General features: G+C 49.3%; 1 protein-coding gene across 1 annotated transcript in view; it reads right to left on the minus strand.

Annotated features, from left to right (window-relative positions):
- Nucleotides 1–13692, minus strand: part of lrp6 (low density lipoprotein receptor-related protein 6) — a 47542-nt gene that overhangs the window by 5757 nt on the left and 28093 nt on the right. The window contains exons 8-21 of the mRNA XM_083692338.1: nucleotides 13208–13424; nucleotides 12235–12524; nucleotides 10029–10255; nucleotides 8975–9159; nucleotides 7613–7939; nucleotides 6147–6349; nucleotides 5634–5845; nucleotides 4528–4718; nucleotides 2573–2782; nucleotides 1992–2117; nucleotides 1500–1736; nucleotides 1245–1355; nucleotides 698–928; nucleotides 302–438 (exon numbers count right to left, since the gene is read on the minus strand). Of these exons, the coding sequence (XP_083548464.1) occupies nucleotides 302–438; nucleotides 698–928; nucleotides 1245–1355; nucleotides 1500–1736; nucleotides 1992–2117; nucleotides 2573–2782; nucleotides 4528–4718; nucleotides 5634–5845; nucleotides 6147–6349; nucleotides 7613–7939; nucleotides 8975–9159; nucleotides 10029–10255; nucleotides 12235–12524; nucleotides 13208–13424 (2904 nt within the window). The remainder of the gene's footprint in view (nucleotides 1–301; nucleotides 439–697; nucleotides 929–1244; nucleotides 1356–1499; nucleotides 1737–1991; nucleotides 2118–2572; nucleotides 2783–4527; nucleotides 4719–5633; nucleotides 5846–6146; nucleotides 6350–7612; nucleotides 7940–8974; nucleotides 9160–10028; nucleotides 10256–12234; nucleotides 12525–13207; nucleotides 13425–13692) is intronic.

Here is a 13692-nt window from a genome sequence, read left to right on the forward strand (position 1 = left end):
GGAAGTGTGTGTATGTGTATACAGTACCAGTCAAAAGTTTGGACACACCTTCTCATTCAATGGTTTTTCTTTATTTTATTTTTTATTATTTTCTACATTGTAAATTAATATTGAAGACATCAAAACTATGAAGGAACACATATGGAATTATGTAGTAAACAAAAGTGTTAAACACACCAGAATAGGTTTTATATTTTATAAAGTAGCCACCTTTTGCTTTGATGACAGCTTTGCACACTCTTGGCAAGGTGTGTCCAAACTTTTGACTGGTACTGTGTATATATATCTATATATATCTTACTGGAGGGAAGTAAGTGCCCTTGGTACTGGAGGAGCTGCTGGACGAGGCTCCTGTGACATGGGCGCGGTCGTACGGAGGGCCGCTGCTCCCGCCCATGATGCTGAGAGAGCCAATCACAGACTTCCCCCGGGACATGCCTGTGGAGCAGAATGAGGAAGAGGTCTCAATGCCTACATACTACTGGTCGGGTGGAAGACACCAATAACAGGAGAAGTCCAAGCAGATATCATACTAAAACTGAAAGCACAAATTCAAATCTAAACATCAGTCTTTGTGGTACTGCCCTCTAATACCAAAAACAAACAGTTTGCAATCTTCCCTTCCAACTGACTAAAGTGACCAATCGGGACCGATGAGCCAGGAAGAGGTGTGTGTTCCGTGTTCCGTGTTCCGTACCTGGCAGCGATCCGGAGAGGGAGCTGGGGTGTGGCACGTATCCCAGAGGCACCGAGGACGGCCCGTGGACCACAAAGTCGTTGGTGACCGTCTCCCCGTCGTCCTTCATCTGCGGACACAGCACACGCTGGCACACGAAGTACACCGCGCCCACCACGAACAGCGCCATGACAACGCCGACGATGGAGCCAATGGTGTTGGTGGGCTGGGGGGAGGGCTCCTCTGTCGGGTCTGGGAGGCAGAATGATGACATGGGTTAGATGTTTCTCTTGTTTGTCTTTTTATTTATTACTATTCCTGTCATTATTTGACTCACTGTAATGTTACTATTAAAATAAATTGAATAGACTTTAGAAGAAATGGAAAAAATTGCTGTTAAACTATATCTGGTACAATTAATTGATTTCAGCTTCTGGAATGTATGTTTTTAAATTGCATATGGTCTCTGTCAAATACAAAAAACAAATAAATGAACGACGTTGGTGCCTAGAAAATAACTGTTAGCTTAATTCACATTCAGATGCGTATCACATGGGCGTTGACTTACAGCAGCCGAGCTCGTCTGAGTTGTCAGTGCAGTCCATGTTGTGGTCACACTTCTTGTGCTTCCCGATGCACTGGCCGTTGGAGCAGCTGAACTGGTCAGGCGGACAGCGCACTGAAACCAGCAACACACCGCTTTAATCTCAGCTATTCTACTTGTATGAGTAAATACAAGCTTTATACGATTATTATTACTGAATAATAGTAAACTGAACTGTGTGTGTGAATGTGTGTGTGTGTGTGTGGTCCATGCGCCTACCTTCACACTTGTTCTCGTCGGAGCGGTCTTGACAGTTGGCCTCTCCGTTGCAGCGCAGGCTGAAGTCCACACACTGCCTGCTGTCACACTGGAACTCCGAGTCCGAGCACACGGGGCAGTCGTGCTCGTCGCTGCTGTCGTCACACTCCGGGTAGCCGTCGCAGCGCCACGCCTGAGGGATGCAGTCCACCTCGCCGGACGTGCACGAGAACTGCTCTGGAGAGCACGTGGGAGGCTCTGGAGGGGAGGGGTTAAGAGAGAGGTGAGCGGGGGAGGGTGGGCGTTTGGGGAGGGGTTAGGAGACCATCACCTTAAACCTATCTGTTCAAATGAACCTCCACTACAGTATGCTGTGCAGGCAGAGAGAAAGGGCGAGATTGGAACTTTGCTGGACACACGACGAGCCGATTGGACACTATACCGTCAGAGGCGGGAGTAGCGAGACCGCGTGAGAACCCCGTTGGGCGGTGTGATGTGACGGACGGGGCTTACCTCCACAGGAGAGCTCGTCCTGCAGCAGCACCAGGTGGACAGGGCAGGAGCAGCGCGTGGTTCCGTCTCCCTTGACGATGCAGATGTGGGAGCAGCCTCCGTTGTCCCAGGTGCAGGGGTGCTTGCCTGAGGAGACACACGGAGGGGCGGTTACACAAAGCTGTTCCCTGGAGTTTAAACTCCTGGAGTTTAAACTTGCCCATTCACCCTATACAACTCACCAACTGCCAAAGAACTGGGAACACTCACCACCTACAGTGCCACGTGCGGTAATTACCTCGCTATAATACTTTGGCAGTTGGTGGCTATAATACAGTTGGTGGCTATAATACTTTGGCTACAAAATGAAGCATCGTCATTTATGCATTTTTGGTGAACAAAGTCACTCTAGAATCTTGACAATTTGCGTGACTTTATTCACCCTTGACACGAAATGAGTTAAAAGCCTATGACTGGTGTAGCAGCCCACGTGTGTCGGAGAGTGGACAGGTGTACGCTCCAGGGAGAAGGATGGAGAATGCAGGACGCAGGGAGAGACTGAGGTGAAGGGGAAAGGGGGGGAAGGGGGACGGACGACTTACTGTACTCCCTCATGTCAAGCTCATGGACGGCGTGGATGTCGCTGAGCGAGGCGATGCGGGCCTGGATCTTGGTGCGGCCCTCCCGCGTCGTCTTGTCGATGCGCTCGATCATCTGCTGCTGCCGGTCAATCCAGTACAGGTGGTTCCCGAACACCGTCAGCCCCACCGGCTGCAGGATGTTGGAGTCCTCGATCACAATCCGGTTGGCTCCTGGTAAAAGGGGGAAGGGATATAAAAAAAAAAAGAGAGAAAAAAAAAAGGAAAAAAAAAGAAAGAAAGAAAGAAAGCGGAAGGGCAGAAGGGTCAGGAACTGAGGGAACGGAAAGGGCGGTAAACTTAGGAGTGAGGGAGGAGGAGCAGTAAGGGGGCGGTGGTACAAGCAGGGAGGCCAGGGCACACAGCACAACGTTACACGTACGCCACGAGAACAACAACAAGGCTTTTGGCTGAAGAGATCGACTTGGACAAGACTTCTCAAGAGTCAAGACTTCTCAAAAAGGGGAGAGATTTTTACGGTTTAGCAATGAAACACGTGCTTGTGTAACTGCCTAATGAGACACAGAAGTGGGTAAAGTTTTTTTTTTTTTTTTTTTTTTTAAATAAATAAAAAATAAAAATCACTAAAATGTGCTGAAGGCCTGTCCAGACCACATGTGATCACGTTGGTGACTGGTAGGATACTTATAGGCAACGAATGGTGCACCCTCTATGTACATTGCAATGAGGTCCCAAAAGACAAGATCACTATGAAAACAACGAACAACAACCAAAGATGGCCGAAATCTAAATGAAAACATGAACATGTCCTCTAATTGGATTCAGAAGTACAGGGACATGGCCTGACACAAGTCCTGCCCTACACCATACTGGAGATGTTTCAGTCCACACTGATCCACCCCCCAGATACCGAGGTTTACCCCAGCTTTCCTCCAAGGACTGGAGTAATTGTTGCCTTTGTCCAGACTCCCCCAGAGCTCCCTGAGGAGGGCACAGGCGTCTGCCAGAGGAGGTCAATGGCAGCACTCGGGCCCCGAGACCCTCATCCGTCTAAAATTAGCCAAGGGAACAGGCTACACGCTGCTAACCCTGCAGATGATGGACGAGGTGGGAGGGAGGGCCGCTGGATTTGCGCGTCAAAAAGTCGACCACCCCCCCCATATCCCCCCTAAAAGACCTGAGAGGATCTTGAGAAGGAGGAATTCTCTCTGTCTGATAGGGCTCTGTTTGCTTTGCAGCCCCCAAACTCCCACCCCCCCCCCCCCCCTCCCCCTCTCTTTTTTTTTTCCCAAGGCTCGTACAGATGGTTTGAATTCCTTTCGGCCTGCGTGGGGCACCAGAGAATCGTCGGAATGTGCTGAGCGCAGGGCTCCGGGCCAAGTCCTCCTCACCAGGCACAATGCTCCCCCGTGTCCTATAAGACGCGGCCTGCCCCTGCCATGGTTCGCACATTTGCTCCCTGCTTCCCTCCTTATGGTGTCAAACCCCCCCGTCCAGATTTATGTCAGCTTTAGCATACATTTCCAGCCCCGCCAGAACCCAATACAAAAGACATCAGTGAGGAGTCGCCCTGGGAAAAAAAAGCCCTAAGTAAATATTTCACTTTGCCGTGTGTTATTCTGACAATAAACATGCCCCTAAAAGGTGCAAGAACTCGACCGTCAAGTTTTAATTCACCCATAAATATCAGTTTTGAAATATACAAACATTGTTCAACATTAGTACGTCAATCCAAGACTTTCCACAGAGTCTGTGACAATCGGCCAAAAGAAACCAGCACCTCTCTTTGGTTTATAGCCCGCCATATATAGTACATAGAGGCCATATATAGTCTATAGTACATAGAGGCCATATATAGTCTATAGTACATTTCAGTCTCAGTCCAACTAAAACACAGGTGAAGCAGGGGTGTGCTTTGGGGCTCATAGCGGGGCTGACGGACCCCCTAGCGGACTCACCGGAGAGGTCGCTGCTCTCAATGCGACGCAGGTCCGAGTCCACCCAGAACAGCTTGCCCACCTCGTTGTCGATGGCCAACGCTACAGGTTTGCCCAGGCCGCTGAAGAACAGAACCTCTCGCTCGGTCCCGTCCAGAGCCGCCCGCTCGATCTTAGGAGAGCGCTCCTGCAGGTTGGTGAAGTACATGTACCTGTGGAGGAGACAGAGGTATCAGCACCACAGGCTCAGGGGAATGGGGAACAAATGCATTTCGGGTGAAAGAGACAGAGAACATCAACAACACAGGCTCAGGGGAATGGGGAACAATTGCATTTTGGGTAAAAGAGACAGAGAACATCAACAACACAGGCTCAGGGGACTAGGGAACAAGAGCATTATGGTTAATGAGACACAGAACATCGTAGTTATTTTACAACTAAATCATTTCACACTGTTCCATTGTGATTGTTTTTTTTGTTGTTGTTTTTTTTAAATACAAGAGCTAGACTTGGAACATCATTGTCTGAATGAATTATTTTTATCTATCTAGTCAGCCGTTCCATTCAGAGCCATAGTTATCCTGTGCTAAACACCCGTCAGTTTAAGGTGAATATGGCCTTTATTTCAGACAGACAGCCTCAGGGAGACATGGACCTTTACGGCCTATAAACGATGTTATAATTTAAGTCTTGGGAGAAGACATTTCAGGCTTTTCCCTATCTAGGTCCACAGGAAGCCCAACATCTGCACACTTTATTGCGCAAGACCACACAATGACCTAAAGATACTGTCTGGCTTACAAAGCCCTGCAATTTCGGTTGGAGACAAGTCGCTTGGCTCCGGTCTGCATGGATGGGCTCGGGAGATTCATGAGTGTGAATGAGAGAATGGTGAAGAGGAACACTGGCGAACAAATTACACAGTGATTAAAAACACAACTTTCCTTGTTAGTAAATTTCCGTGAAACGACACTGACAACAAGAGTGCTCTCTGACTGGGGGTTTGGGCTCTGAACAACTGCTGTGTGGGTAAGGCACAAGGGACACACACACACACACACACACACGGGCATACACACACACACACGTACGCACGGGTATACACACACACGCACAATGGTACTGACCCTCTCTCTGGGTTGACCACGATGGCCCGGGGCTTGTCGTGTTCCCCTCGCAGGACCACGCCCACCCGGCTGCCGTCTATGCGCGTGACGTTGATGACGTTGGTGACCTCGCTGGTCCAGTAGATGAAGCGGCTGTAGATGTCGATGCTGAGGTCAAAGGGCTGCAGGCCCAGGTTAGGCCCGCCCACCGAGCTGGACACCACCGTCATGCTCTGAGGAGACAGGAGGAACAGGTTGTCAATCAAACGAGTGTGCGCTCCTAACCTGACCTAGGATTCAAATAGTATTCAAATCATTTCAAATACTTTGCTGCGCTTGACTGAGCTTGCCTGGCACGAATGGAACAGTCCTTCAAAGTGCAAACCCCGCCCATCTGGCACTCCAAGCAAACCCTCTATTCAACCCAGATCTGCTCTTTAGCCGTCCCTCCAATGACCAGAGGTTACAGTTTGGCTGTGTGTGTGGGTGGCGTGTGTGTGTGGGTGGCGTGCTGGCGGTGGCGTGGCGGCTTACCTGGTTGCCGTCCTCCTGCGCCCGGCGGATGACGTTCTGCTTGGAGTCGATCCAGTAGAGCTGCTTGTCCAGCGGGTCGTAGTCGATGGCCCGCACGTTCCTCAGGCTGTGGATGGGCAGGATGATGTCTGGGCTTTGCTGCTCATCTATCACCATACGGTTGATGGCCGTCTTCTGGCTGAACAGGAGGAAGGACGTGGGAGCTGAGAGGGGGGAAGGGAGAGACAGACAGACGAGAGAGGGAAAGGGGGGGGGGGGGGAGAAAAAGAACATAAGATTAGTTTCGTGGAGGGGGGGGGGTTAAAAAAAATTGTTTAGTTAAAAGCACAGAGCACATATGAAAGCATTGTACATTCTCAATGTGGTCCTTGTCTACAGCCTAGCGTAGTGGGTGGGCACAGTAGGGAGGCCACAGCAGTTCCACATCCAGCCATAACCACACAGTATTAATCCTCGCCTGGTCTATTACGAGTTTGCCCAACAATGGTCATTATCAGTTTAATGCAATCACGATTGGCTCCTTTTGTTTTGCAAGTAAACACATTTTTTACAATTCGAGGAGCGACTAATCCTATCCACTAACTCAACATTGTTTCCCAAACAGTTATGTGTTGCGTACTGTGAGAAAAAGCAAGCCAGGATTCAAATCAACAACAGGGAAGAGCCATCAGTAACACCGCCATCAGTAACACCGGCATCAGTAATACCGCCATCAGACGCTACTAGTATGTGCTGTGCACCGGCAGGTTTCTTTCTTTCAGCACGCACACACACACACACACGGTATTACAGTCGGCTAGCTGAGTCCAGCTCTCCCCGAGGGAGCCTCTGGGTGATTATAAAAAGTGTTTTTACTATGTCAAAACACAGAGACGGAGGGAGACGGGCTTAAACTGGGCATCAGTTTACCAGGGCGCATGCCAAGTTGGCAACGGAGGAGCGAACCACAAGAGCTTTAAAAAGAAAATACCCCGCTGCTGAGTCTCATACTCTCAGGAACAACTGCTTTCAATCTCCCAGCGAGCTGTGGAGAGATGACTGATGGGCTGGCCTGCTGTGCCACCCGACAGTCTTTCATATCACGGGGAGGGAGGGCCACATAGCAGACCCCCTCATATGACGTTGGGATATTGTCTCCAAGTGTGCGGTGAAATGGTGCTGCGCTCATGCACGACGAGAAAGGGAGACGGTATCGAGTTGAGGAAAGTGTACATTTAGACTGCAGTAATGCAGGTCCTGGTGTCACAGTTGAAAAGGAAGAAAGAGAGAGAGAGTGAGTGTGTGTGTGTGTCAGAGAGAGAGAGAGAGAGAGAGAGAGAGAGAGAGTGTGTGTCAGAGAGAGAGAGAGTGTGTGTTGGAGTGAAAGAGTCTCAACCAAGGTTCAAACCTATCCCATATGTACCACAAATGTTACGGTCTGCAGCTATTCAATAACTTAGAAGCTGTGTGTGTGTGTGTGTCCTCACCACTGCAGGTCTTGTTGTCGTAGTTGAGGGAGAAGTGGGCGGGGCAGCCGCAGACAAAGCTACTGATTGGCACAGCCAGACACAGGTGGGAGCAGTGGCCGTTGGTCGAGGCGCAGGCGTTCCAGCCCCCCTGGCGTGACGAGTGGAACACCAGGATGTCCATGACGTAGTCCAGGTGGCCCTGGATGATGGTGCGGTTCTGCCCGCTGGTCTTGTTGGCCCGCTCGATGCTGCGCTGGCTCCAGTCCGTCCAGTAGATGTAGTCCTGGTACTGGGTCAGACCAAACGGGTGGGGCAGGTCGTCAGCTATCACCTCGCGCTCCAGGCCTAGACCACGACGCGCACACACACACACGCACACACACACACACACACAGACAGACACGAGAAGAGGAGAAAGAACAATTAGTTTGGAAGAGAGTGGGAGGGAGGGAGGGAGGGAGGGAGAAAAGAAGAGCGAGAAGTAGGAGAGAGAACCTTGCACAAACATCTGCCAGGCAAAGGCAGTTTTCTTTCCTGCGCCAAGGTTGAGGCTATTTTCTCTCCACACAAAATTGGTACTGTTGCAAGAACTGTGCAAGAGTGTGCTTAACGTCTGCCTAATAGCAGTATCAGTAGTTTTTTTTTTTTTTTTGGTTTTCCCGAGTATGGAATTTCGGGGCCTGGTTTACATCCATCAGCCCTTAGAAGTACACTTCAGGACAAAACTTGGAAGAACATTAGTGCAAACCAGCTTTTGTTTCAGCTGGGCCTTTAACACCCCTTTTGAAGTCCCCCCTCCCCCCGCTCCCATCCCCCTCCCATCGCTCCCACCCCCGCTCCCATCGCTCCCACCCCCCCCTCCCATCCACCCAAACACAGCACAGAGGCAGGCATGACAAGCTAATTGGGAACATGTTCCACTTTTTGTCATCTGATATCTACACAAAGCTCATATATGCATACACATATTGTAAATGGAAGATAAAAATAGATACAGTCACATGACTGTTAGCCATCTGTTGAATATGAAGTAAACCAAGAAGCATGGTGGGGACACTGGTTCTTAGTTCACTCTTCGTGGTTGCAAGTCAATGTCATTATTATTATTATTATTGTTAGCCTATATAATCTGGAAATCGTTGCTCGGGCAAAGGTGTTAAATTGTGGCTGTATATACGGACACTAGTGTCCGACAAAATGTCTATAAAACAATTTTGAAGTGATGAGGACTAGGTACCAATATAGAACCCATCCACGATGCTAAAACAGTCATATAGAACCCATCCACGATGTTAAAACAGTCATATAGAACCCATCCACGATGCTAAAACAGTCATATAGAACCCATCCACAGTGAGTAAGATCAAAGAGGTGAATCACCTAGCATGTTGGAGGACTCTATCAGTGTAGTGTCCAGGTCTGTCCAGTAGAGGCGCCGTTCGGCGTAGTCGATGGTGAGCCCGTTGGCACGTCCCACGTTGGGCACCAGGGTGATGCGGCCCGTTCCATCCATGGCGGCCCGGTCGATCTTGGGCTTGCCCCCCCACTCGGTCCAGTACATGAAACTGTAGAGGAGAAGAGGGGGGATAAAACAGAACCACATTGTGAGAGAAGTCTCTCCCTCCTGGGCTGATCCCTCACTCCCTCTCTTCAATCTTCCCCTACGCTGAAAGCTGCAAGGCCTCCATCCAACTGCCACGCTACTCGTTTTGTGTCCGAGCGTGTGTGCGTGTGCGTGCGTGTGTGCGTGTGTGTCACGTTTTGGCGGACCTGGCAGTACACGTAGTGTATTAGACAAACGTCTTACACCTCAAAACCACTGACACAGAGACAGTGAGCTGGAAAGAGAGCCTGGCGCAATCCAAAACAGAACTTGATACAGAATAACTGCTGCTATTAAAATAATGGCCACTACTGGGTCTGAGACCAAAAATGCCTAATGCTTTGCAGTCGTGCAATGCGAGGCATTTATAACCATTAAACTGAATTTGAAAAGAACATTATGCTGATAAACGCTACTAATAAACCACACATTTCAGTAAACTCTTAATCAATCATACAACAACAATAGGCCTGCTACATAAAATACAGTTCCAGAATTTAGAACAAAAAAACAAAATGGCTGCCAAGGCCGAGGCCTAGCCGAGGGTCAATGGAGAACATTGCTCAAAGCCTCAAAACAGGAAAACATAATCACTCAGGAATCAGAGGACAGTCAAATTCATTCTTCTCTACCACTGAGATATTAAAAGGGTCTTTGTTTTGTATATAACCCGTCAGTCCACCCTTCATATTGTCCCAAAACATCATTGCTTAGTTACAAAAGCCTCATAGCTATGGGACCACAAGGCCTGTGTTTACTGTCTGGAGAAGATCCCTGATAATGCGTTGTCTTGTCAACATCTCTAACCCATCGGGTGGTCCGAGCTCTTACCCTTCGGCCGGGTCCAGCGCCAGGGCTCGGGGGCTGTCCAGGTCCTTCCATACCAGGACCTGCCGGTGCTGCCCGTCCAGCTTGGCCACCTCGATGCGGTTGGTGCCCGTGTCGGCCCAGTACAGATTCTTGCCCAGCCAGTCCACCGCCATGCCCTCTGGGTAGTCCAGTCCAAACTCCACCACGTGCTCCAGGGCACTGCCGTTCATGAACGCCCGACTGATGGTCTGGTCAGGAGGGGGAAAGGAGGGAAGAGAGAAGGCTGGTCAGTGGTCTGCCCCCCCTTGGACTAAGTTTTTTTTTCCTTTCTTTTTTTTACAGCTACGAAATATAAAAGATGGCAAGAATCTCTTCCATCAAATAATAATCAACAACAACAATCCATACATTTAACATGTACAACAACCCCGCCATTTGCACAACAAAACCCTCAATGACGGGTAAACAGACTCCCTCCATCCATTTCCAAAATGGCTCATCTAACACAACACTTTTATGGAGATATGTTCTACATCTCCACCACCAAATTGCTACATAAAGAGGGGGGTGGGGGCGAACAAACAAAAAAAAGAAGAAAAGGAGAGAACCTCTGTGCCTGGGTAACACTCAGAGCTCATTTAAACAGGCAGGCAGGCAGGCAGGCAGGCAGGCAGGGAAGGTAGAAAATGCTGCTTTCTGAATTATTTACACCTGCTTAGACATATATCATCTCCCATGTTGCACTGGAGCCCTGCTACCTACCACCAACCATTACTCCCTTCCCGAACATTCTGTTCCTCCTCTGCCACAGCAGTGGGCTGGAGCCTGTTAGCCTGTTCACATCACAACGGCCTGAGCTGAGGTGATGGAATGAACTACTGTGCAGGGAAACTGCTCAGCATGTAGGGGAAAATCATTAGCCAGCTGAAACTGCATGGCTGGTGTGTGTGTGTGTGTGTGTGTGTGTGTGTGTGTGTGTGGTTTAGCTCAGTAGCTGAGATACGGGGTCATGCTCATTTGGGACAGGCTCCTCTCCTGCTCCCCTCACACAGATACAGGGGGCTCCGTTCAATACGGTCAAACAGCTTCCTTTCCTCATCACCTTTCCTTTCCTCTGCAGACACTGCAAGGAGAGAAGACTGGACAGGTTTCCACCATGTCACCTTCACATTCCATCGTAACAAGCGGCCGTGACAGAGAGAGGAGGAGAGGAAGCTTTGTGAGGAGGGCTTTACTCTTGTATTACTCATCTGATACTGTACATACAGCTCATATGACGCTATAGAAGCCCACGTCTCATTACATAACCTCATAAATATACCCTCGCTGAACCAACTCATTTATCCCCACGGTCAGCCTAACGGGTCCATTCACCACGATATATCTGATACACAATATCTGTTCCACTGATCCATCTCAGTGTTGTACTTTTCTGCCAACATATCTTCAGGGCAAAACAAAAACATCAGCTAAAAGCACAACCTTTGGACAGCACTGCACTCTCCATCCCACTCCATCCACAGCTACATCCCAAAAAAATAAGGGAAACTATAAATAGGATTCTTGAAAAATAATTATGTCCCTTAGCTGAAACAACAGAAATGGCTTTCAGTCTGTGCCTCTGGAGAGGGAAAAAAATAAATAAATAAAAAAACAAAACAAAAAAACGAGGGAGGAGGAGGAGGAGGTGGGGAGTAGCAAAATACGGAGAGAGGGAAAACGCAAAAAAATAAAGAAATCAGCCATCAATTATTTCCAAGCTGGCGTCTCACGGGAGCCCATTATTGAGCCATGCTGTGGGCGGTGAGCCAACCAGGAGGAGCTGAGGAGTATGCACATACACACACACTCTACACACACACACACACTCTACACACACACTCTACACACACACACTCTACACACACACACACTCTACACACACACACTCTACACACACACACACTCTACACACACACACACTCTACACACACACACTCTACACACACACACACACACACTACACACACACTACACACACACACACACACACACTCTACACACACACACACACACTCTACACACACACACACACACACACACACACACACTCTACACACACACACACACTCTACACACACACACACACACACACACACACACACACTCTACACACACACACACACACACACTCTACACACTCTACACACACTCACACTCTACCCCTCGTTCCTCCCCCTTTTGTTACCTTTAGTGTGACGTCAGTCCAGTAGATGCGGTTGTCGGTGACGTCAAAGTCGAGGGCGGACGCCTCCTTGACTCCGGTGAGAGGGATGGCCACGTTGTTGTTGTTGGTCTCCAGGGAGATGCGGCGGATGTCCGTGTGTCGGGAGAACAGCAGGAAGGCCTCGGGGACGATGCAGGTGCTCATGTCCGCTATGAGCTCCAGGCCGATGGGGCAGGCGCACTGCACCCCGAGGGGCTTGTACAGACACAGGTGGCTGCAGCCCCCGTTGTTCTCTGCACAGGGGTTCGTACCTTGGGGGGTGGAGAGAGAAGAGGAGAGAAAAATTCACTCTGGCTCTCTTAATCACCACCTCAGAGGCAAAAGAGAGGAGATGGGGTGGGGGGGGGGGGGGGGGTGAACAACAGTCTGGATGCAGCCTGCATCAGCTGAGGTGAAGTGTTTAAATATTAATGCACTGTTATCCCCATTTCCCAGGCAGCCTGGGCTGCACTGTCTACAGAAATCAGCCCTTCTTTCACCAACACATCAGTCGTTCCTCCATTAGAATTCAGGGCCCATACTGTGGGTCTGTCATGGCTAGAAGAGAGTAAATTCACCTCATACCACTCACTCATCACCTTTAAAAACAGAACCGAATACTTTCTAATATTATAAACTTCTGTTTCACATTACATTGCCAACAACAAACACGTGTGACGTAGCCTTGCAGAACCCTTACGAAAAACATGCCAAGCCAAGAATCCATGTTTAACGTTGGTTTGTCTCTAACTGCATGTGCTGCTATTTTGGACAGGTAAAAGATTGTAAAAGATTCTACATCTCAATGGGACCAACCTGTTCACATAACGGTGAAATCAAATACAAAATAATAACAAATAATTGCATTTAATAATGAGCTTGACAAATAAAAACATCCTTGCTCTTGTTTGTGGGCTGGTGTCTGTTCGTCTGGAAGAAGGTGCGTCTCACTCACCGAAGGTCTGGTGGACGTAGGTGGCCTTGAGGCCCATCAGGTCGGGCAGCTGGTCGATGATGAACTCACGCTCCGCGGTGCGCTTGTGAACACGCTCGATGCTCCGCCGCTGCCAGTCCGTCCAATAGATGAAGTCGCCCAGGAGAGTGAAGCCAAAGATGTGAGGCAGCTTGTCCTCCACAAGGATCCTCCGCCCCGCGCCGTCCATGTTCATCACCTGAGAGAGGGAGGGAGGGAGGGAGGGGAGGGGAGAGAGAAAGAGAGAGAGAAGGGAAGGAGGAGAGAGAGGGTAAGAGTGTCTCTCGGGTTCTGTAGAGGCCGATATCTCAGATGAGGTAATCAATAGTTTCTCAAGGACAAGACAGAAAGACGCAAATATCAGCACAGCCATATCAGTACCGTTATAGAACATGAACTAAATACCGTTCCATGTTCGTTGACTTGCACGATGAGAATGAATGACAATGTTTCTATCAGTATCTGGT

Source organism: Argentina silus, assembly GCF_951799395.1.
Source record: "Argentina silus genome assembly, chromosome: 20".
Classification (NCBI taxonomy): Eukaryota; Metazoa; Chordata; class Actinopteri; order Argentiniformes; family Argentinidae; genus Argentina; species Argentina silus.